The 24,581-nt window shown below is 36.2% G+C and overlaps 1 protein-coding gene across 4 annotated transcripts; it reads left to right on the forward strand.

Moving 5' to 3' along the window:
- Positions 1–359: 359 nt before the first annotated feature.
- Positions 360–22,591, forward strand: LOC120631048 (tudor and KH domain-containing protein homolog). 4 transcript variants are annotated; one of them, XM_039900445.1, is made up of 13 exons: positions 360–500; positions 1,915–2,104; positions 5,155–5,373; positions 8,062–8,219; positions 8,968–9,115; positions 11,659–11,816; positions 14,220–14,333; positions 15,647–15,745; positions 16,403–16,522; positions 18,467–18,581; positions 19,504–19,624; positions 20,438–20,532; positions 21,839–22,591. In XM_039900445.1, the coding sequence occupies exons 2-13, from the start codon at positions 1,918–1,920 to the stop codon at positions 22,108–22,110; spliced, it is 1,806 nt and encodes a 601-aa protein (XP_039756379.1). In that variant the 5' UTR covers positions 360–500; positions 1,915–1,917; the 3' UTR covers positions 22,111–22,591. The 4 variants fall into 4 exon arrangements, with proteins under 4 accessions (XP_039756379.1, XP_039756382.1, XP_039756381.1 ...); XM_039900448.1 differs by having other exon boundaries at positions 8,968–9,079; XM_039900447.1 differs by lacking the exon at positions 360–500 and adding an exon at positions 531–550.
- The last annotated feature ends 1,990 nt before the right edge of the window (positions 22,592–24,581 follow it).

The raw sequence follows: 24,581 nt of genomic DNA on the forward strand, positions 1-24,581 counted from the left end.
CACCCAGACACTGAAAAACATTCATGCTCATCACACAAACATTTTCCAGTTGTGGGAGCCGAACCCACGGCCTTAGAATCAGAAAGCAAGGTCGCTGCAAACTGCGCCAATCGGCCTTCAAAAAGATACATTTAATCACGGATACAGGATGTACCTATATATTATAACGCACCTATAGTGGGGAAGGAAAGCCAAAACTATATTTTTATTTATTTTTTATTTGGTTCACCAACAGCTTTTGGTCAATTTTGACTGTTATTTTAGTCCCTATTCCGTAGTAGTAGGTATTATTAGTTCGAAAATTGCTGCTGGCAACATAGTTTGACATTGACAGTTTGTTTGAAGTTTTCTTCGTTTGCTTCAATTTTCAATGTATTTTGAATCATTCGAATTGGTTTTTTATCGCGAAGATCATGCAAATACAGTCTTGTTTTGAAGGGAAAGCGTAGCGATTGAATTAATGCTGAACAATTTTACAAGAGTTATATTGTTATACTAAGGTAAATAATATTAAATTGAAAGTTAGCGCTCAAGAAGTATCATATTACAAGTGAAGTAACATTTATTATGTCATAGCTGCTAATAGATTATTAGATCATTATATTAGTTTTTATTTATATGGAGCTGAAACATAAAAAATATTTAGTGCCGCATATCGTTTCATAAAAGTTATTAACATTTGTTAAATACTGCTTAAGTACCCACAGTCTACATTAGGGGTAGAAAAATCATTTTCTGAAAAAACCTTAACAGCTTTATTTTGAACTTATATGAAAGTTAATATTTGCAAAGTAACTTACGCAGTACTGTTTCAAAAGATTTTGAAGTGATATTAATCAGCTTTTATTTAACAATATTAGTTATGCTGCATGGGACTATAAAGAAACTTATTGTGTGTGTGTGATAGTTACATCTCGCTATTTAAGCACCACTCTTTTACTAATTATTTGTATATAGTAATAGTACTTAGTGCTAGGGTGCAAGGGTGGCCGGTGATAATGATGCGAAGATGGTATACAGGTGATAGTGGATTAGCGCCTTTTGTATTCTGCTTCTATTTTTATGTTTTTATGCTATCATAGATACGTAATCATTTTATAAGGGGTGTGAAAAAGTGAAAAGACTCGGAATGACAAAATTCCCAAGAGAGTGGGTTCCACAATTTTACAGCTTCAACAGTGAATGGCTAGTTATAGCGCTGAGAGCAAAATAAGGGCATAAATGTTTCCAATTATAAGTTTTACAATGGAAAAGCAGTGATAACCTAGTAGTGAGAGCTACAGCCTCCCTCGGGATGATCAAGTTCAATCCCCAGCTAAACACTTAGTGGAGTTATGTGCGCTATTAATTGATGGAATTAAAAATATCACTTGCTTTAACTGCATTTCTGAGAGTTCTCCATAATATTCTCAAAGGTGTGTGAAGTCTACCAAACAACTTTAAAATTAAATGACTAGTTATAGCGCTGAGAGCAAAATAAGGGCCTAAAAGTTCCCAATTATAAGTTTTGCGATGGAAAAGTAGTGATAACCTAGTAGTGAGAGCTTCAGGCTCCCTCTCAGGATGACCAAGTTAATCCCCAGCTAAACACTTGGTGGAGTTATGTGCACAATTAATTGATGGAATTAAAAATATCACTTGCTTTAACTGCATTTCTGACAGTTCTCCATAACATTCTCAAAGGTGTGTGAAGTCTGCATTGTGAAGATGCATTTAGCCAGCATTGTGGACTATGGCCTAAAACCTGCTCATGCTGACTGGCGTTCTGTAGTGGGTCAGCAAAGGTTGACCGTGATGATGGTGTTTAGATAACTATTAATTCTGCCACAAGGAAATCTCTTTTATAAGAAAATACGAAATGAACTTGGTTGTGTAAAGTTTTTATATATAATAAAAAAATATTTCTCTTTTCAGAAAATGACTTTTGCAAATAATAAATTATTAGTACCAGTCGCTTTGGGTTTTTCACTGGTCACTGTGACAGCATTTGTGGTGTACTACGTGTTTAAAAGAGATGAGGACTCCAATGAAAAACCTGTCAGATCTACAAAAGTTAATGTTATAGAGGTTCAAGTACCAAAGAGGATTGTACCTGCTCTCATAGGTGAGTTTCTCGACTAAGCCTAAGTAAGACTGAGTATTGGTGAAATTTAAAGGGCATTTAAAACCGTCTTCATATAAAAAACTAACTGCTCCCCTGAGCTTTACTGCATGATATAATATAAAAATCACCGATACAAGTTCCAAAAACTTAAGGGTAGGCATTTTTAAAAGGTATAAAAAGCGTACTCTAAAGTATTATTACTGGGAATGGACATTTTCTCCATTTCATATCATCTGCTGCTTAATCCGTACCCACTGATCAATGGTGCATAGACGTAAATTCCCCTCCACGCAAAAGTTATGCTCCTCAATCATATCCAATAAAAGGTGATAAAATTTATTTTCCTGCCAAAGCAATGCAATAGAGGAAAGGAGAAGTTTACCTTTACACCCGTTTGACATTAAAGTTTATTATTTCCACCTTAGCACCTATGCTCAAAGAGTAATACATGCCATGTAGTAACGGTACAGTGCTATTATTTAACATTATATCCTAAACTATGACTCTAAATAAGATGCTATGAAGTGCAAGGTTTATAAACATATTGTTGTTTTGGTAAAAAAAGTAAGAATTAATATTCTATACCAAATAATGATGTTTAACAATGACATGATACAAGCTCAGAGCTGCATGAGCACAAAGCAATGCAAAATTACGTCAATATTAGTTTAGCTATTGTGCATTGCTTTATTACAGGCTGTAATTTTATTATTAGAGATACAGAATAATATGACCTTTATTATTATTAAAAAAAACTAGTAGACCTTTGTTACTTGCAGAAGATTAATTTCTATTGGTGAAATTATTTTAAAAATAGATTAAGTAGTTTTTAAGTCTATCCATTACATGCAAAAGTCATAAATCTCTTTTGAATATACTTATCTTCAATGGTGTTTTCTTTGCTGTAAATTGAATTACATTTTGTTTGGAATACATTTTTTATCCTGGACAATGCATACTAGCCTAATCATTAGGACCTTGGTCTCACTTTTGAAGGGACAGAATGCAAAATTTAAACATTTAAAGTTATGTACAGTTCACTAATATCAACTAACAATCATGGTGAAGGCAAAAATCGTGAGGAATCCACAAAAGTTTGTGAACTCCACAGTTAATTAAACTTGTATTCTTTTAAATAAAACTTTCAAACATTTTATGGCTGTTCGATTATCAAAGTAGTAAATCTTAGGAATTAATGAACTGATTTTGATGTGATTTTCATCAAGCAGGAGATATAGTTGACTGTTTTCTACAAGGTAAACGGATCGGATTTAAACGGTACCTGTAGGAAGCGGTTATAGGCTAGGGTAGTCTTGTAGTAACTTATAGGAAGAGAACTGGCGAGATGGCAGGGACCCTGCTTTCTGAGTTCTAGGCAGTGGGTTTGATTCCCACAACTGAATGGGTGTTTATCTGTATATATAATAAGTATTTATGTGTATTATATTCATAAAAATATTCAACAGCTATCTTTGTACCCATAACACAAGCTACATTTACTTTGAGGCTAGATGTGTGTATTGTCAAGGTATATTTATTTATTTAACTTTACAAGAAGTGTGCTTCTTTATGCCGTAAGAATCATTAAAATAGATATTCGTATGGAAGAAGCCACGAGTAATTACTAGTTAAAATAAGAATTAACACAACCGTGACTCAAAATGAAATCATCCAGATCTCATATACTTACAATCAAAATTATCTTATTTACCTCAAGGTTTTTAACATCACTTGTCAAAGTATGTAATTTCATAGCCTAAAATCTTGAAAGTCAATACTGTGATATGTGACCTTGCATGATACATGCTAATTCAAAACTCAAATATGAATAGCTATTAGCTACTGTCGCTGCATATATTCACAATCGGTACTAGTATTAAAATGCGAAATTTGTTTCAGATCTCTTGTAAACGTAACTAAATTGACAGTTGTAAAAGTGGTGCTATCATTGGTTACATTGTAGGGAGCATTGTAAAAAGGATGTTCCTACTTTTACACCTGTAAATTTAGCTCTCCATAATACAGAATTGGCACCATTTTCAACAGAATTATTTCTCATACACAATGAGAGGCAATACCTATACACATGTATTATTTGTCTTTTTTTTTTAATTCCACTACCAGTAAGCCGTTGACTGCAATCTCACCTACTGGTTAGTTATGATGCAGTATAAGATACCTAGTAACAGGCTGTTAGGGCAGTAATTTTAAACTAATTTTGCTAATCGGTTTCTACGCGATATCGCACCCGAACGCCAATTCGCTCAGCGCATTCGCAATGACCATAACCTTTTTCTTTTGTCAAAGTAAGCTGTGACTATATTTTAATTAACGGAGATCGGAAAAGGTTGTATTTCTACTGCAATATACCATAATATAGTCTATACTTTTACTTATAATAAAATAACCGTCTCCAGGGTGCAAACTGTCTCTGTGACAGATTACTTTTAACATATAATAACTTTCATGTTAATTATCTTAATATATATAAATCTCCTGTCACGATGTTTGTCCGCGATGGACTCCTAAACTACTTAACCGATTTTAAATTAAATTGGCATACCGTGAGCAGTCTGGTCCAACTTAAGAGATAGGATAGCTTAGATCTTTAAGTAAAGTCACAATTTTATTTTATTGCAAATTATTTGTCTATAATTAATTGACAGTCACATGTTATATGTATATAGAACTATACTCATTTAAGGCTTAGCGATACTGAATACTTTAAAAAAAACGCAGACGAAGTAGCGGGCAACAGCTAGTAATATTAATAAAGATAGCTAGAGCCCTCTGATTTAGTAGTCTAAGCTGTGTATCTAAGGGCAGGACAAAAAAACAATATTTTTCAAGTAAAAGGCGATCTTATCACAAATATTGATATCTTCTAAGCTACCTTTGCGAACGGAGCCACATGACTGATTAATAATAAGTATAAAATGTCCGAGAAATATTTACACAGTAATAACTACATGCTAGATAATATTTATCATTGTTAGTTGTTTTAGGTTAATAATAATTTAATAATCTTAATTAATTACCCTTTTTTTCAGGTCGAAGTGGTTCAAACATAAAGAAAATAGAAGAGAAATCAGGCGCCATTATTCATTTCAAGAAGTTCAGCGAAAAGGATTACGATGTGTGCATTATACGAGGACGCTCGAGTAACACGCAAATTGCTGAGTCCCTGGTGCATGATTTTATAAAGCAGCAACCTGTTGTTGTGGAGGACTCCCTTCTGGTACCCGGTTGGGCCTGTGGCAGAATTATAGGTACCATTTTTTCTTACATGTCTTGTTTGTTTGAATACTTTACTGAACACATTTAATACAAAGTAAACTTAATCTAGATATTGAGGCGTACAAAGGCGGTCTTTATCGCTAACGCTATCTTATCCAGACAACGTTTTGCGAAGGAAAAAACAAAGGATACGGCAAATATAAATATAAATAAAAAATAACTTACATACTCATAAATTCTAATCCTACATACATATTGCTCCAACATAGTACATAATAATTAGAGATGTACCGAATATTCGTTCGGTATTTGGTATTCGGCGTATTCGGCATCTTTTCCACTATTTGTTGCATTCGGCCAAATTTTTCGGTTTTGTTGCCGAATATATTCGGTTCAAGCATTTCTGTTAATATTATTTCTGCTTGGTTATCAATATTTTAATATTTCGGTAAGCATCTTTGTATATTTATTAGTAACTGAATCGTGCGACGACAAAATGACAGTGCAGTCTGTGAGCGGGTGGTGAGGTACGACTCGTTCGTCATCTAGCCAGCAGCGACACCGATTATGTTAGAACCTGTTTACGCGGCATAACAATGTAATAGTAAACCGAATACCCGGTTCGGTAAAGTTTTAACCGATTAATATTCGGTATTCGGTTATTCGGTGAAACCGTTATGCGGCGCATCTCTAATATTCTCTTCTCTATTGTTTTGTCTGGGAGGCTTTGGCTGTGGCTAGTTACCCTACCGACAAAGCGTACCGCTAAGCGATTAAGTGTTCCGGTGCGATGTCGCGTAGAAACCGATTAGGGATATAACTGGTTAGCCCGCTTCTATCTTAGACTGCATCATCACTTACCACCAGGCGAGATTGCAGTCAAGGGCTAACTTGTAGTAGAATAAAAAAAAAAGAATTATAATAATAATATAATAATTTATGCTATATATTTATGCTGTACATGTATCTTATTATAGATACATAGAAGGGGGTGTAGATATCTTTTTTCCTGTGAGTTGCGGGACGGGATATTTATAACAGCCGACATAGGAAGTCGAGAAAGTGAAAATCACTAATGTATATCTTATTATATAAACTCTTTAAACATATAACACTATAAAATTTATCTTTATGTATCTCGAATGTTCGGAGTTCACATTAGACCGGCTTAATGTGCTCCCCGGAGAGCACATTAAGCCGTCGCGCGTCGGTCCTATAATTATTAAAGTCCACCAACCCACAGTTAAGTATAGAGAATAACCTTTCTCCTTAAAAAATACCTATAAAAATCGAAATGTCACTTAAATAAAATATAAAAATAATTGGCGGACAATGCTGGTGGCAGTGGCGTGCATGGAGGGTATGCACAGGGTATGCAGATGATATGAAATGGAGGAAGTCTCCAGTACGAGTTATAAATACTTACAGGTAGGCTTACTTATATTCGGTTTACTGACGATAGTTTTTTTTTTTTTTTTTTTTTAATCTATTTTTTTTAAGGGACTTTTATAGGTTACCTATATGTCAGCCCCATCGTTACACACAATATGAATCCTAAATAAACATAAATCTTAAACTACAACAATTTGAGAGAATCACCAACGAATCTATAAAGTTTCATTGCCGAAGTGCTCAACGGTTCGCTAATAATAGAATTAAAAATGCCAATGTTCATAAAATTAATATTCAGTTCGTAGGTTAGTGTTTCTCTCAAGCTGTGATTCCGAACACACGCCATTAGTAGGTGTAAAACATCATCTACCTCACCACATAAATCACAATTGGGAGAATCAACTTTCCTCATTAGGTATTTGAACTTGCCTAAAGGCATGTGCCCAGATCTAAGTCTAAATGCTAGAATTAAATTATTCCTACTAATATTACTATTCATAAACCAGGGTATATGAGGAGGCTCAGATTGAATGGTCCTGTACCATATACCTTTATCGAGCGATCTCTCATTAAAATATTCATTCCAATGTTCGAAACAAATACTCTTGTATTTGGGCAACATTTCGGTATAGTGAGGTTTAATCTTGAAATCTTTTCCGTTTGTGTGCGCCAAGTTTGCCAGTCTATCCGCCTCCTCATTACCTTTCAGACCGATATGGGATGGAATCCACTGAAACTTTAAAGAATGACGATAGTTAAACGTGACAACGTCATAAGAGAATACTGATGGAATGGTTGCGTTTTTTAAAAGAAAATTTAAATTTTATTTGTTTGATAGATATTTTGTATGGATATAGAAAGTAGATAGATTGAAATCACAATTGAATTGATCAAGTTACATTTATTTGTACGCATGAATACAATTATGTCAATTTTTTTTTACAATGTACATAGTTTCTATCATCATCGTTGCTATAAACAATTGACACCACATTCACTTTTCACTGCACTTCATACTTGACGAAAACATGTAAATGTATTATTGTATAGCAGCTGTCCACGCGGACGCATCGCTCACTCAAGTAAGAGACAGATGTCGAACGCTACCGAGCGCGGAGGCCGATTGTGCCTCTTTGTCGCTCGTTCTCGCTTACACTTCAAGTCTTAAATGGAACGCCTCAGAGCGAGGTAACGCCGCATGGTGTCATGTTTTTTCGTGCGTGCAGCCGGCTCCATCGAATTATAAGACGTTGTCACGTCAAAAAAAATACTGATTTAATAGGTGATGATGATGATGATGATCTGAACGCTGTTTATGATGTGCACAGGAACAGGCGGTGAGAACATAAACGATATCAGTCACAGAAGTGGCGCGCGCGTCAAAGTGGAGGGTGAAAAGGGAGGGGACCTGAGCTTACAGAGGACTATAAGTTTCCGCGGCACCGCTGAACAGATAAAGACTGCTAAGCATCTTGTTGAGCAATGCGTAAGTGTCAAATTGTTTTTCTGATCTTTTTGTACTATAAAATAGAAATCTAGGGATTCTAAGCAGTTTCCTTAATGTTTTTAACCCCCGACGCGGGAGACCGACGACGGGGTGTTGTTAGATTGATATTTCTGAGCGTGCGCCTTTTTGTGTGTGTGCGTGTGAGTGGTTGTGGCCGCGTGCGTGCGTGTGTGCGTGTGGTTTGTCTGGAGTGTTGTTAGCTTTGTTTTATGCAAAATCGGTCCAAGATGGCCGTCGCAAAAAAATGGCGGATTACATATTTTTCCACAATATTGCAGTGAAGTTGATATTACAATGAATAATGAACATTTCCTGAAGATGCTCCGGTTTCGGAGCGAAAAGTGCGTACAGGATATTTTACTGAAGATAATGATTGTAATTAAAATAATTGTTGTGTATTTCATATTATTGTAATTTTATTTCATAATTGTAATTAATATTATTGTAATTTCCAATATCTTAGTAACATCAATTAAAATTTAAATACTACCCTGACAACAATTTGCATGCCAATCTGGCGTGGTGCAGTTAAGATATACATATTTTTTTCTGTAACACCTATTTACCTGTTGAATCTGTTTGGATGTATAAAGATTGAAGAAATTATAAATTACACCGTTCAGATTCACCTACTTTTCGCGGAGTACAGCAAATTAAGCTTAACTTTCATAATATGCCATCTATAGGCCTACTTGATTAAAGATATTTTTAACTTTGTCTGATGAAGGTGGAACAAGAGCGATGCCGTCGCGAGATCGAGCAAGCGAAGCGAACCCCCCGGCTGGCTATACCGTCTCCACCCACGACGCCGCCTACAACGCCGACCACCGACTTGCCAGGTGACAAAGCCAACAAGCATGTTCGGCCACGGCGTGGTAAGCTAACCGCATGTGTTTTGATACCTTAGATCCTTAGCTAACTTTTTGAGGTTTCGCCAGCGATAAATATCTTATATCTTATATCTTTAAACGAGCAATTCTTGTATATATGTATATATAATTGGAATCTCGGAATCGGCTCCAACGATTTTCATGAAATTTTGTATACAGGGAGGGGGTTCGTTTCGTGGGTGATAAATCGAGCTAGGATTCATTTTTAGAAAATGTCATTTTATTCGTGTTTTCCGGTAATAACCGATTTGGTGCAGACGAAGTTGCACGGGTCAGCTAGTTTGTTTTAATATTCCATTGCAATTTCACCTGGTTGTAAGTGATGATGCAGTCTTAGATGGTAGCCGGCTAGCCTGTTAGGGAGTATGGCAGTTAAGTTAAAACCATATCCCTAATCGGTTTCTGCGCGACACGCAAAATCGTTTAGCAGCACTTCTTTGTCGGTGGGGTGTTAACTAGCCACAACCAAAATTTCCACCAGATCAGACTAGAGAAAATTCGGAAATTAAAAATTCTCGAATCACACCTGCCGGAACTTCCAACCTTAAATCGCAGCGCTCAACGGTGCGCCAGTGAGGTCGTCAAAACCGATAGATTTTTTTCATTTATTTATTTTGCAGAACCGTCCAGTACTATAATGAAATAGTAGGTCATTCAGATTTATAATAATAAAAAAATCCTTTTATTATTCCTAAATACAGAAAAAGAACATATAATTAGGGAAAAAATTATTAAATAATTATATAAGTTGTTGAAGAATACGACCAAGGACCCCTTGTACCAGGCCACTAGGCTCCGTTTTATGCTTTTATTATACTTAAATATAATTGTATGCCATATTAATATGATACCTATAACATTGTTATAAATCTATGAACGAATATATTCGATTTACTTTTTGTTTGTCAAAAACACTGAAAGAAAAATCAAAGAAATACAATAAAGTTAGTGTGTTTTAGCGTCGAATTCCCTCCGGAGATAAATACAATTGGCCATAATGGCGCGAAACTATTCGTGCGCGAGTCGAACTCGCGCACGAATAGTTTCGCGCCATTATCTACAAAAACAGAAAAAAGAAAATCATTTATTCTGTGTATTTAGTATTATTTGTTATAGCGGCAACGGAAATAGCGGCTACATAGTTGTAATGAAAATTACAACTATGTAGCTATCACAGTTTATGAGATACATCCTTGTGTAAGACGGACGGACAGACGAACGGACAGCGCAGAGTCTTACTAATTGGGTGGGTTTACCCTTTGGGTACGGTACCCGAAACGAAATAAACGTTATTATTAATCCGTCGTAAAAAAAACCCTATGCAGAGAGTGAGCGGCGCGTAGCGGCGGCGGTATCGATCACTTATGCGTACACTATGTAAGCAATCGTAAATTAAACGATTCTGGGCTTTGGCGTTCTCAGTGGATATGGAACGGTAGAATATACTGAAGCATTTCTTTATCTTTTTTTATTTTACTACATGCAATCACTCCTGATAGTGAGTGATGCACTTATAACCAATACTCCGCAATAATCACGGAGAGAAACAATAAGCCAGAACACATAATAATTAAATGGTTATGTAAAATGGCTTAACGATTAACTTTCCGGCTTGGCGTTTTGGAAAACCACTTGTATGTATTTCATTGGTAGATTTCCACTGTTTTATGTGCGGTTAGAATATATACTAACACATGTTAAAAGTTCAGAGGGCTTAATACCATCGTTTTAGGCAATATTATTTTAAAAAGTTTATTTCAACCCTGTAAAAATATTAAATCAAAAGAAGCATATTTATTTTTCGATACAAACTAATTATCATCAATAGGGTTGTCATAAGTAAAAATTTTGTACAATACCCCTATTGAAGATAAAAGACCGACACGCGCACAGTACCTACGCTACGAAACGCGTACTTAATACAGTGCCAGGAGTCACATGACTTTAATTTTGCATGTGATGTTAGAGCTGTATCTGATTTCTTTCAGTAAAAACTATGGCAGTGGCTCACTCAAAAACTATTAGCGTTTCTGTTTCACAGAGAAGTCGCAGAGACAGTTAATAATGTACCTCTAAAGCCTGTGAAGTAATATTTCGGTTTTCATTTATATATATATATATATAATTTAAATTGCATTCCCGGCAACAGTATTAAAATAATACTGCTTAAAGCGATGGTACTTCGTATGCGGACTAGATTTTTTTTTGTTGTGTGTGTCTGTTTTACTGAGTGTTGTTGAGTGCTGGTGATGGTTTTGTAATTTGTGATTTAGATGAACGTTAGATACAAGCTCGAAAATCATTTTTTTTAAATTTTAAACTGTTTGTTATAAATGTAGCCTTGCAAATACTCAGATGTCATTATTTATATCAAAAACTGACACCGTTCGTGCGTGTGGGCCTTAATGAATGCGTGCGTGCGTACGTGGTGCGTGCGTGCGTGTGTGTGTGTGTCTAAATTTTGTTTCTGTTCTCTTAGTTAGAAAGGTGAATTATTTGGAGTGTAGCTTATTCTTATTTACCTCCAGAAGCAACCAGTTCTTCGATCGAGGTTTACGTATCAGCCGTATCTACGCCGTCGCGTTTCTGGGTGCAATTCGTGGGCCCCCAGGTAACACAGTTGGACGAGTTGGTGGCCACCATGACCGACTACTACGGCAATAAGGAGAATCGAGCTAATCATGCTGTAAGTACCAGGATTAGTCAGCCAATTAAAGGTAAAGAAAAATAAATAAATATGCAAACCCTGTTGCCCAGCGTTGTGATTATGGGCAAAAATACTCCCGTTTGGAGAGGCATTTAGTCCAGCAGTGGACTAGTGCCTGTTGATGAATTCGTTTTTTTTTTTAATTTCTGTGAAAGTTATCCCTTGACTGCAATCCCACCAGCACGGCTAGCATGGGCAGGAGACCATTACCTCCCCGGGGAAAGGATAAAAATGTATCTTGTCCAACAGCTTTATTAATAATAATAATTGATTCTCCGTTCTATTCCGGTCGGAGGCTTCGACCGCGGCTAGTTACCCTACTGACAAAGTTGTGCCGGCAAGCGATTTTGCGTTCCGGTACGAAGTCGTGTAGAAACCGATAAGGGGTATACGTTAAATACAACTGTCATATTCCCTTACAGGTTAGCCCGCTACCATCTTACACTGCTTCATCACTTACCAGGCAGGAGACAAAAATTATATCCCCAGATTCTTACTTCAGACCCCTGGCAAGTGATATAATTAACGTGTCCACCTGCTAAAACACGGGAACATGGAACAGGAGAAGTTTACCCCCGTTTATTATTACACATATATATATGGATATAATTTCTGCTTGTGCGCCAATGCTGAATGCTGTAAGAGTTAATAACACACTCACACTCCAAGTGTAATGAATTGAAGTAAGTGAATTCGTCATTTCAGTCAATGGTCTTCTCGCGAAAAGCTTCGACCAACATCTTAAGAAGCTTTCGCTTGGTTGTTGGATCAAGGGTCGGATACAGAAAGTCCTTGAAACGGCGCGTATTGTGAGGAGGTTCCTCACTCTGGAGCCCTGACCGCCGGTTGCTTGGGCATTCATAAGCCCCGCAAGCGGAGCGGATGTTTTTTTTTTATAAATAAATATAAAATAAATATACTACGACAATACACACACCGCCATCTAGTCCCAAAGTAAGCATAGCTTGTGTTATGGGTACTAAGATAACTGATGAATATTTTTATGAATAATATACATAAATAATTATAATACACCCAGACACTGAACAACATTCATGATCTTCACACAAACATTTTCCAGTTGTCGGAATCGAACCCACGGCCTTGGACTCAGAAAGCAGGGTCGCTGCCCACTGCGCCAATTTTATAAATTTCTAATATTGTTTTTTATTTTATTTTTCAGCATTAAAAAAAATTAAAAAGAATAAATGATAGAATATAATAATAATAACGTTTAATTCAGATAAAAATCCATAGCTACAACAATAACAACTATCTTATTTACTATATTATAAACTAAAATTGGCCAAACCTATAAGAAAATTAGGGATCTCCTAAACCCTTTGGAGCACTTGGAGTGTGAGTCTGTTATTAACTCTTACAGCATTGGCGCACAACCAGAAATTATATCCATATATATATGTGTAATAATAAACGGGCGTAAACTTCTCCTGTTCCATGTTCGCGTGTTTTAGCAGGTGGACACGTTAATTATATCACTGGCCAGGGGTCTGAAGTAAGAATCTGGGGATATAATTTTTGTCTCCTGCCTGGTAAGTGATGAAGCAGTGTAAGATGGTAGCGGGCTAACCTGTAAGGGAATATGACAGTTGTATTTAACCTATACCCCTTATCGGTTTCTACACGACTTCGTACCGGAACGCAAAATCGCTTGCCGGCACAACTTTGTCGGTAGGGTAACTAGCCGCGGTCGAAGCCTCCGACCGGAATAGAACGGAGAAAATTTTGAATTTAAAATTCCCAAATTTCTCCAGCCGGGAATCGAAACCGGGACCTCCAACTTAAAATTTTTGATCGACTTACTGTCAAACCAACGTACTGTTGTACGTTTTTGACCAAAGTACTGTGTAGCGGCGAGTGCCCTACTCGCCGCTATGACAGTAACTTGGTCAAAAACTGCTGATTAACGGTTATATGCCACTTGTCCTCGGTAGAGTATGTGATATCCTAAATACAATTCAATTTTTCAATTTTATATATTTGCTGATACAGGTAAATAGGTGTTACAGGAAAATAAATATATATACGCAGATCTTAACTGTACCACGCCAAATTGGCATGCAAATTGTTGTCAGGGTAGTGTTTAAAATTTTAATTTGTTACTACTAGGTACAATTAAGATATACAGTTTATCAATACAGTTATAACTAGTTAGGAGTCAGATACTCACCCACACCACGGCCAAATTAGGACTTTTTACTCTATTCAAATATTTGTGGGTCATAGTAAACCTTGTTTTTATACATATATATAAAAAAATATAAATAAATATCAAAAATACATGTCTAGTGTGAACGCAGGCTAAAATCTTTTATATATATATATATATATATATATTCTTATATTTTTATTGTTCGTTAGATCAGAAAGCTCTGCGTGGGCCAAGTGGTAGCGGCCGTGTTCAGACACGACAGTCGCTGGTACCGCGCGCGTGTCGACGACATCCGACCTAACGAGTTTGACGCTACGCAACAGGTAAATATTATTAGAGATCCCGCGGTGCTTTTAAATTCGACCATAAATAATTTATATTATATTTTTTAACATTTTTATTGTCAAAAACTATGTTTCTATTATCACTGTTGTGATTGCCCTGCTTTTGGCGGGGTAAAATTAAGCTGATTCTTGATATAAATAATTGTAATTTTTACACGCTTTTTTTTTTTTTATTAGCTTCGCCTGTATATTTGTTTGTATGTTTGATACCGACTCTGTTCGACTTTATTTTGACCCTTTCAAACGGTCTGATTGGTTTAAATCTTTGTAGATAAATAAATAAATAAATATACTACGACAATACACACATCGCCACCTAGCCCCAAAGTAAGCATAGCTTGTGTTATGGGTACTAAGATGACTGATGAAATATTTTTATGAATTATATATACATAAATACTTAGAAAATACATATAAACACCCAGACACTGAAAAACACTTATTGCTCATCACACAAACATTTTCCTGTTGTGGGAATCGAACCCACGGCCTTGGACTCAGAAAACAGGGTCGCTGCCCACTGCGCCAGTCGGCCGTCATATATATCGAGGACCGCTGACAATACACTAAGTTAATCAGATTATTCCAATTGTTGATCTGAATAATAAGATTTTTGTTAATTTATATGATTTGGATCTATAGTCGATAAGGCAGGAATGTTGTTAAATTTAAATTCTTTTGTAAATAAACTTATCTTGCAGGTAGAAATTTGTTTGGTTTTTTAGACCAAGCGTGTTTTAGTTTTTTTGAAATATTTATCATCATATTAACCTATTACTGGCCCACTACAGGGCACGGGTCTCCTCCCACAATGAGAAAGGATTAAGTCCACCACGCTAGCCCAGTGCGGATTGGTGGACTCTACACACCTTTGAGAACATTACTCAGGCATGCCGGTTTCCTTACGATGTTTTCCTTTACCGTTGAAGCAAGCAGTGGCGTGCATAGAGGGTATGCACAGGGTATGCAGACGCTATAAAATGAAAAAAATGTCCAGTACAAGTTATTAAGACTGAAGGGTAGGCTTTTTATAACTCTTACAATGCATATCCTTAAGTTTTTTATAACTCGTACTGGAGATTTTCTTCATTTTATATCATCTGCATACCCTGTGCATACCCTCTGTGCACGCCACTGGAAGCAAGTTATATTTAATTACATAAAACGCACCTAGCTTAGAAAAGTTAGAGGTGCGTGCGGGGATTTGAACTCAGGCCCCTGAAGTCGAGCTCCTATCCACTTCGCTATCACCGCTTGAAATTCAATTCAATTTATTTTATTTATTGTTCTAGGTAGCCGATCTGTATTATTTGGATTACGGTGACAGTGAATATGTCGCAACGCATGAACTATGCGAGCTGCGTGCCGACTTATTGAGACTACGATTCCAGGTGAGATGCTGAAACAACGAGACAGACAGTCCGGCTGTACTGCTGTACAATACGGCTCAACCAATTCACTAAATGTATCCTAGAAATAAATAAATAAATAAATATACTGCGACAATACACACATCGCCATCTAGACCCAAAGTAAGCGTAGCTTGTGTTATGGGTACTAATAATATACATAAATACTTATAATATGGTAAAAAACACGGTGTATATAAAAACGATAATTCCGCACGCGTATCTCAAGTCTTTTTTTGTTAAATAATGAGCGCTAAAAGATTATTAAAAAAAGAGAATAAATAAGAGCATCCTGCAACTTCAACTGTTAGTTTTACGGGAACAAAAAGTCATATCACACTTCTATATCCAGGATGTAAGCTATATTGACGGCCGATTGGCTCAGTGGGCAGCGACTCTGCATTCTGAGCCAAGGCCGTGGGTTCGATTCCCACGACTGGACAATGTTTGTGTGATGAACATGAATGTTTTTCAGTGTCTGGATGTTTATCTGCATATTGTAAGTATTTATGTATATTACTCATAAAAATATTCATCAGTCATCTTAGTAGCCATAACATACGCTATGCTTACTTTGGGGCTAGATGGCGATGTGTGTACTGTCGTGGTATATTTATTTATTCATTTATATATTTCCAGGCGATGGAGTGCTTTTTGGCCGGCGTAGAGCCCATTGGCACATCTAAAGGGAAGGACTCTGATGGAAAAACCCCGAAGTGGTCTTCAGCGGCCATCGAGCGGTTTGAGGAACTAGCGCATGTAAGTTTAACACGTCACCAAATAGCCTTAGTTTATTTATTTACTTATGAAAATTAAGCTTAATTTGCTATACACCACGAACAGCAGGAGAATCTGTATGGTGTAATTTATAATTTCTTCAATCTGTATACTGCACTCCAAAGAGATCCTCGGCAATGTACTCTACGCACGTTTCGCTCCGAAACCGGAGCATCCTCAGGAGATGTTGACTTAACAATTATTCATTGTAAAGTCAACATCTCCAGAGGATACTCCGGTTAACAATTATTCATTGTAAAGTAGACATCTCCTGAGGATGCTCCGGTTAACAATTATTCATTGTAAAGTCAACATCTCCAGAGGATACTCCGGTTAACAATTATTCATTGTAAAGTCAACATCTCCTGAGGATACTCCGGTTAACAATTATTCATTGTAAAGTCAACATCTCCTGAGGATGCTCCGGTTAACAATTATTCATTGTAAAGTCAACATCTCCTGAGGATACTCCGGATAACAATAATTCATTGTAAAGTCAACATCTCCTGAGGATACTCCGGTTAACAATTATTCATTGTAAAGTCAACATCTCCTGAGGATGCTCCGGTTAACAATTATTCATTGTAAAGTCAACATCTCCTGAGGATGCTCCGGTTAACATTTATTCATTGTAAAGTCAACATCTCCTGAGGATGCTCCGGTTAACAATTATTCATTGTAAAGTCAACATCTCCTGAGGATGCTCCGGTTAACAATTATTCATTGTAAAGTCAACATCTCCTGAGGATGCTCCGGTTTCGGAGCGAAACGTGCGTAGTGCAGTAGTGCAGTATACGGATGGAAAAAATTATAAATTACACCATACAGATTCTCCTGCTATTCGCGGAGTATAGCAAATTAAGCTTCATTTTCATAATATATTATGGATTTCCGCAAAGTAACGCCTGCTTCTATCCAATATTTATTTATTTATTGTTATTAGGAACACATAACAGGTGATAACTAAAGGTAGAAAGAAGCTATATATAAGTAATAACAAGCTTTGTTCTAAGCTACAACCCAAAGTATGTGTACACAACTTGGAATTGAATTAAACAAAAATTTAAAATTAAATTAAAGTTGAAACAAACAAGAAACACTTAAACAATAATATATATATATATATATATGTTTATATGGATATACATATATATGCATATGTATGCGTTCAACTTTATTTTATATATATATATATATATATATATATATGGATATAGTTTTAAACCCTAAAGATGGGGCTTTAGTACCAGTGGCGTGCACTGGGTTTCTTATCAGGGCATGCATAAATCGGCGGAAATCCACCTCATATACGAGTTATATATACATTTAAGGGTAGGCAGTGCTTTTGTGCATATATGAAGTGCACGACACTGCTTAGTACACGTTTCGCTCGCTCGCAATCGAAGACTCGTTTCATCGTCGTGTTTTAGAGTCGCAAATCTCGTGCTTCAGATTTTGGTTTTACAAACTCTTTTAAAAGCCTAAGCTAATGAAATGTTGGTAAATTTGAGCTTAAATGCATTGCAAGTGAAGACCATGTATTTCCATAGACATTCTAGATAAATAGAAGTATTTTAGACGGCTGGTTGGTGCAGTGGGCAGCGAACCTGCTTTCTGAGTCCAAAGGCTGTGGGTTCGATTCCCACAGCTGGAAAATGTTTGTGTGATGGACATGAATGTTTTTCAGTGGTATTTAACTGTATTTTATAATTATTCACGTATATTATTCATAAAAATATTCATCAGTCATCTTAGTACCCATATGGTTCAAGCTACGCCTTCTTTGGGGCTAGATGGCGATGTGTGTATTGTCATAGTATATTTATTTATTTATACACACTTACATACATTTTACCCGTGCGAGGCCGGGCGGGATCGCTAGTTTGAAATAAATTGGATTATTATAATGAGTGGTACCTATTACAGGTAGCTCGTTGGAAGCCATTGATATCGCGTACGTGCGCGTACAGGAAGTCCTCGGTTACGCCCAACGAACGGGAGAGGGAAATTCCCGGCATCAAACTGTATGACGTCACTGACGGTAAGTTCGTAAACTATGGCGAGGTTTCCGAATTTCATCATCATTATATCATCATATCAACCAAATTCCGGCCAATTACAGGGCACGGGTTCCTCCCACAATGAGTAGGGTTACAGCCTAAGATGAATTTTAACTACTTTACAGATTAAGAGAGATTATTTTACCTTTAAATAACGTATTATATCCCAAAATTTGAAATAAAAACCAAGAAAAACGTATTATCGTGGCTACAGCTATTATTAATATATAATTTAAAAAAAAAAAAACTGTTATAGTGGCTCCTTAAATATTTACATCCTTCTGCTTTTTAGTATTAAAACCGCAACAGTAATATATTATAAATAAAACATCAGGCTTACTATCAGAATTCATGAGATACAGCGTCGTGACAGACGAACAGCCAGACAGTCATACAGACAGAAAGACGGACAGACGAACGGACAACGGAGTCTTCGTAATAGGTTCCCGTTTTAATTTTTGGGTACAGAACCTTAAAGACGTCCTTATTAAGTCAGAATTAATATGGTCAAGATTTTTTTTTTCGATGTGAAAAATTACCTAGATTGTTAAGTTTTTTCAACCTCATTTGGCACCTTAAATGTAAACACTGCTGATGTTGTGGTTGCCACTGCGTAATTTCAGCTTTGTGCAGTTATTTCTCCAAAAGTATTGATCAGAGAAAAAGTAGCCAAACAAAACTTTTTTATTATTATTCCATCATCTTAGTGCCCATCGACAAAGCCGAGCTGTTGTGTTGATCTGTATATTATAAGTATTTATATATATTGTTTATAAAAATATTCATCAGTTATCTTAGTACCCATAACACAAGCTACGCTTACTTTGGGGCTAGATGGCGATGTGTGTATTGTCGTAGTATATTTATTTATTTCATATATATTTTGCCCCGTTGTTCTTATAGATGGTACAATAGAAGTGGCAGAAGTGTTAATAGCTGAGGGATATGCGGAGGCGTCGAATACGCCACGTTCCACGCCACCGCTCACACCCAATACGCCATTCGGGGACCTCAGCGTTTCAAGGTCAGTCTTTCATATCAGCCTTGAGGGTTTAATCCTTCTAATTTTATATATGGACGGCCGATTGGCGCAGTGGGCAGCGACCCTGCTTTCTTAGTCCAAGGTCATGTGTGTGATTCCCACACCTGGAAAATGTGTGTGTGATAAAACGGGTTTTTCGGAGTCCGGGTGTTTATATGTATATTATAAGTATTTATGTATCTTAGCACCCATAACACAAGCTACAAGATCGCTGGAGGGATGTTTGTTACCCTTTCACGCAAAAACTACTGAACCAATTTATCTGAATTTTGGAATGGATATAGATTATTCCCTGGATTTATTCATAGGCTGTTTTATTATCAAGGGAAAATGTATGGTGCCCGGTTCCCGTCGCAGGATTCATGAAATACCTAAAAACCGAGTTCGAAACCACGGGCTACAGCTGGTTACAATTATTTTATTCGCTTACATTCGAGGTACCTTCATCATATCAGCCCTTTACCGTCCCACTACAGGGCACGGGTCTCCTCCCACAATGAGCAGGGATTAAGGCTGTAGTCCACCACGCTGGCCCAGTGCGGATTGGTGGACTCCTCTAACCTTCGATAACATTATGGAGAACTCTCAGGCATGTAGCTTTCCTCACGATGTTTTCACCTTCACCGTTGGAGCAGTGATAGTTCAATTGCTTAAAACGCACATAACTCAGAAAAGTTAAGGTGCGTGCTGGGATTCGAACTCGGCGCCCAGAAAGTGAAGTCGAATTTCTACCCATTGGGCTATCACCACATTACTATGACTAGAGAGGAATAATTATTATTATATTATTAATAGGGTTTTGGGCATGGTTGGACCCGACAGCGGTCGCGCTGCGTCCGTGCCTAAAGACCACAAAGACGACCACCCGGAGCCTACTGATATAATAAAAGGTACAATTATTAATTAATATTTATCATTCACTACCACTAGGGGTCCCTCGCGACTTCGTCCGCTTATAAGACAAACTTACAACCCCTATTTTGAAACATTCCTCTTTGGTGCTTGGTATGCTCTTTGTCTTAGAGTGATGATATGTGTAACGTGTAACCGAACTACGAAATAGTGTACATAAGTATATGTCATAAGGAAAATATTAGATCAAATAAAGCATATTTATTCTTCCCTACGAAAGAATTCAAAACATTCCAAGTGTTCACTTATGACAATCCTATTGAAGATAAAAAACCGGCACGCGCATAGTACCTACGCTACGCGACGCGTACCTAATAAAGTAACAGGAGCCACTTTATTTTAATTTTGCGTGTGATGTTCAGTGTATCTGATTTATTACAGTAAAAGCGTTTCTTTTTCACAGATAAGTCTCAGAGCTAGTACATAATGTACCTCTAAAGGCTGTGAAGTACTATTTCGGTTTCCATTTACACTTTGTATAACTATAAAAGCCTTCGTCGATATATAGGCTATTCAACACTGAAATAATTTTTAAATCGGATTAGTATTTCCTGAGATCGTCGCGTTTGAGTCAACCATAAGACAAACTACAGCTTTATGTGTTAGTATAAGATTATATTAGTATGAGATTATACAATGCAACCACGATAGTATAGAAAATCCGAAGGGAACAACCAAATATTCCTTATATCCAGTTTTGGTTAGATGTAGGTTAGGTTGGTCCAAAATTTGTTATGAAGAGTTTAAAAAAAATTGTTATATTCACCTCAACATTGTTTTTGATAGTTGATAAAGTTTGGCCACCCTGACCAAGTGTCTATTGGTAGACTTCACACGCCACGCCATAGAGCATAGATTGCCTACGAACCATGTACCATAATCGAATCGCCACCTGTTCAATACTTATTATTGTGTTGTTCCGGTGTCCATCTTTGGTGTTCATCACGAGCTTCACTTGACTAAATGGTGCTTCCCGAAAGTCATTTTAAATGCTCATATTACTTTAAAACTACTTCGGAGAGTCCCCTCGTTTTCTCCAGGATCCTTTCAACAGACCTTAACCTGATGAAAATGGGACCACATACCGTTATCATATATACCGTTTCAATAAAAAAAAAAAAAATTCAAATCGTTTTATCAATGACGAGAGTTTTGAGGTGAGAATTTATCAACTCCCCTTTTTGTAAGTTGGCTAAAAACGCACATAACTCCGAAAAGTCAGTGGTGAGTTGCGGTGCACCGCAAAACCTACTTTTTTTAACGTAATATATTATTTATCTTTAGACAAAATAAGAAGATCGCTGGGATCCGGTCTTGAAGCCACGGACAAATTAAAATCCATATCAAACTTCAATCTCTCCTACCAAGACAGTACACCGACAACACCCGTCAACGAATCCAAGGACTTCATCGCAACGGAGCGAGAGAATGTCGAAAATGAGACGGAAGATCAGCCGAAATCGCCCGTACTGACGAAAATAATCGACGAATTTAAGGCGAACATGAACAGAATCGACTCCCATCACAGTTTAGATGTACTAGGAAGACAAAATTGAGGTGAATAAGTAGGTTTGTTTTTTAAAGTGAATATTCGTCGTAGTAAATGTTAGATTAATATTTTGTAAAATATTACCTGTCGAATATGACTTTGGTATACATTTAAATTTTTGTAGTAGAAGAGCCACCGCCATTATTTCTGCCGCTAAGCAGCATTATTGCAATGCTGTTTCCGGCGGCGTGATGCCGGTGAAATTATGTGGCTTAACCTTCGCCTCTAATTGACGGGTGGACAAAGGGCGGCATGTTGCAGAACGTGCTCCTCGCATACCCTGTTCATAAGCTCTGCTTGGTCCGTCAATTTTTAAAATTAAAAAAAAAGGATATGCAGATTAATGACGAATATTCGTCTTATTTCACGGCCTTACTGGATTTAGATATTCGGTATGGTATGATAATATCAATTGTATCTAATTAATTCGATTTATGCCCGTTTTCACTAAAGATGAACAAGGCAATGCCCAAGTGACGCCTAATCAAAGAAGAAATGTATGCAACATTTACCTTTCACCAATCGATTTTCATCAAGCAACTTATGTAAACTAACTTGTCTATGATTCTTGCCACGAGGTGTGGTTTTTTGTGTTTGTATTAGCACTTTTTTTTGTATGAAGGAATTTAGGTTAAAAAATCTGATTTTTTTTTTCAAGTGCTGGTGAAATATTTTTTTTTTAAACGCATCACCCAAATCATTAGGCATCCGATTTAAGATTTAGCTCGTTTACTAGGTTTAGTGAAAACGACTTATAAAAAATATCGAATAATCCGTTTATTCGGCTTTTGGATATCACTGTGCGAGATGGCCGAATACTTATTAGTGTCGCTGTTTTTTGTACTTACTTAGTGAACATTTAGTTGTATTAACTGTTTAGTTTGTATGTTAAAACTGATATAGTACATTAGTTAGTTCAAGTTAAAGACAATATTAACGATATGGCTATGCTACAGTATTATCAACTCCCTGTAGATATTCCGTTTTTAAGGGTGCAAAAAAAAGAAGTATAGTTCTTTTACAATTATTTAACACTACGCTTTAAAAGCGTCTTATTTACTGTATTAGTTATTCCTATTTCGCTTTAATATCTACTATGTCTTATGAACCTCAACTTTAACAATACTATAACATACAATTTACATGTAGGCTCAATGAGAAGACAAACTTAAAGTAAATGAACGATATTCACTTAAATACATCTGTTATAGGAGTTAAAACCTTTTTTATTCATGGTGCCAAGTGATTAGTAAAATATAGGTACATGTTTTCTGAATCTGCGGACTTTAAATGTTAAACTGTTTCAAATTTATCCTATAAAATTTATTACTGAACTTCTACATTGTCTACAGCAATTAAAATCAAAATGACCGACCGACGCACCGCCTACTAAGGTCTATATTATGTATCACGTGAAGACTTCTATTATGATATTTGATATTTACATTACTTTATGTCTATGACTCGAAATAGAGACTTTATAGATTGAATATTGTCGTTATGTTAATGAAATTATTATCTCTTCTTGTTGACCCTACTATAGTTGTAAATCTCGTACCATTTAGTCCATTCTATTCTGATATTTATTATTTTTTAAGCGAATATTTCCTAACGGTAACTGTTTTATAATATGTACAGATTATTTACATGTACTAATTAGTGTGACTAATGACCCACCTAATTTATGTCTATTCTTCGATGTTTTTAACACTTTTGTGTGTTTAGGTACTATAATATGATATGTGTCTATAACAATAACTTTGTCGTAGAACTGTTTAACAAGGTTTAAGAGTAATTATAAGTATACCTTTAATAAAAAAAAAGCGGAAAAGATTATGAAAATAAGAAACAAAATTTGAAAAATAGTAATCATATTTCCTTCTTTTTATTGGGAAACGGTAATAAAAAGTGTATGTTAATCGCCAAATAATCTGCTGAAGATTATAGCGAGTACGAATACATATAATTTCGGACTAATTTGGATAAATTAATATGTTTGCTATTTTATATTTGAATATAATACAGTACTGATTTCTACCGACATACGTCTGATTTTGCTTTTCGATTATTCTTTTTTTTTTTATATAATTATATCTTTTCTATTTTGCTTTATATGCTCTGAAAGACAGAAACCGATAAGTGATAGTGTGTTGTGAAATATAGTAAGGTCTGAAAGGGATATTGGATTAGTATATTATAGTAGGATAATGAAAGAAGTGTTATGGCAGGTTTAGATTATTATTTTACGAATCGTAGGCCGGAATGTTATAATATGTATTCTTGGCCCCTATTCGAATATTTATTTTTTAATCCCGTGGTGCTTGCTCTATTTTTGTGAATCCGCCTTCAGTTTTACCAGATCCTAAAATAATAAATTATTCTCAAACATGGTTGAAAATTTGAGCATTCATTTGATAACCTTCATCGAGATAAATCGAAATTGCTGTTCGGGTTAAATACATGTGAGCTGCGGCCGGA

This window comes from Pararge aegeria, chromosome 17 (genome assembly GCF_905163445.1).
Source record: "Pararge aegeria chromosome 17, ilParAegt1.1, whole genome shotgun sequence".
Lineage (NCBI taxonomy): Eukaryota > Metazoa > Arthropoda > Insecta > Lepidoptera > Nymphalidae > Pararge > Pararge aegeria.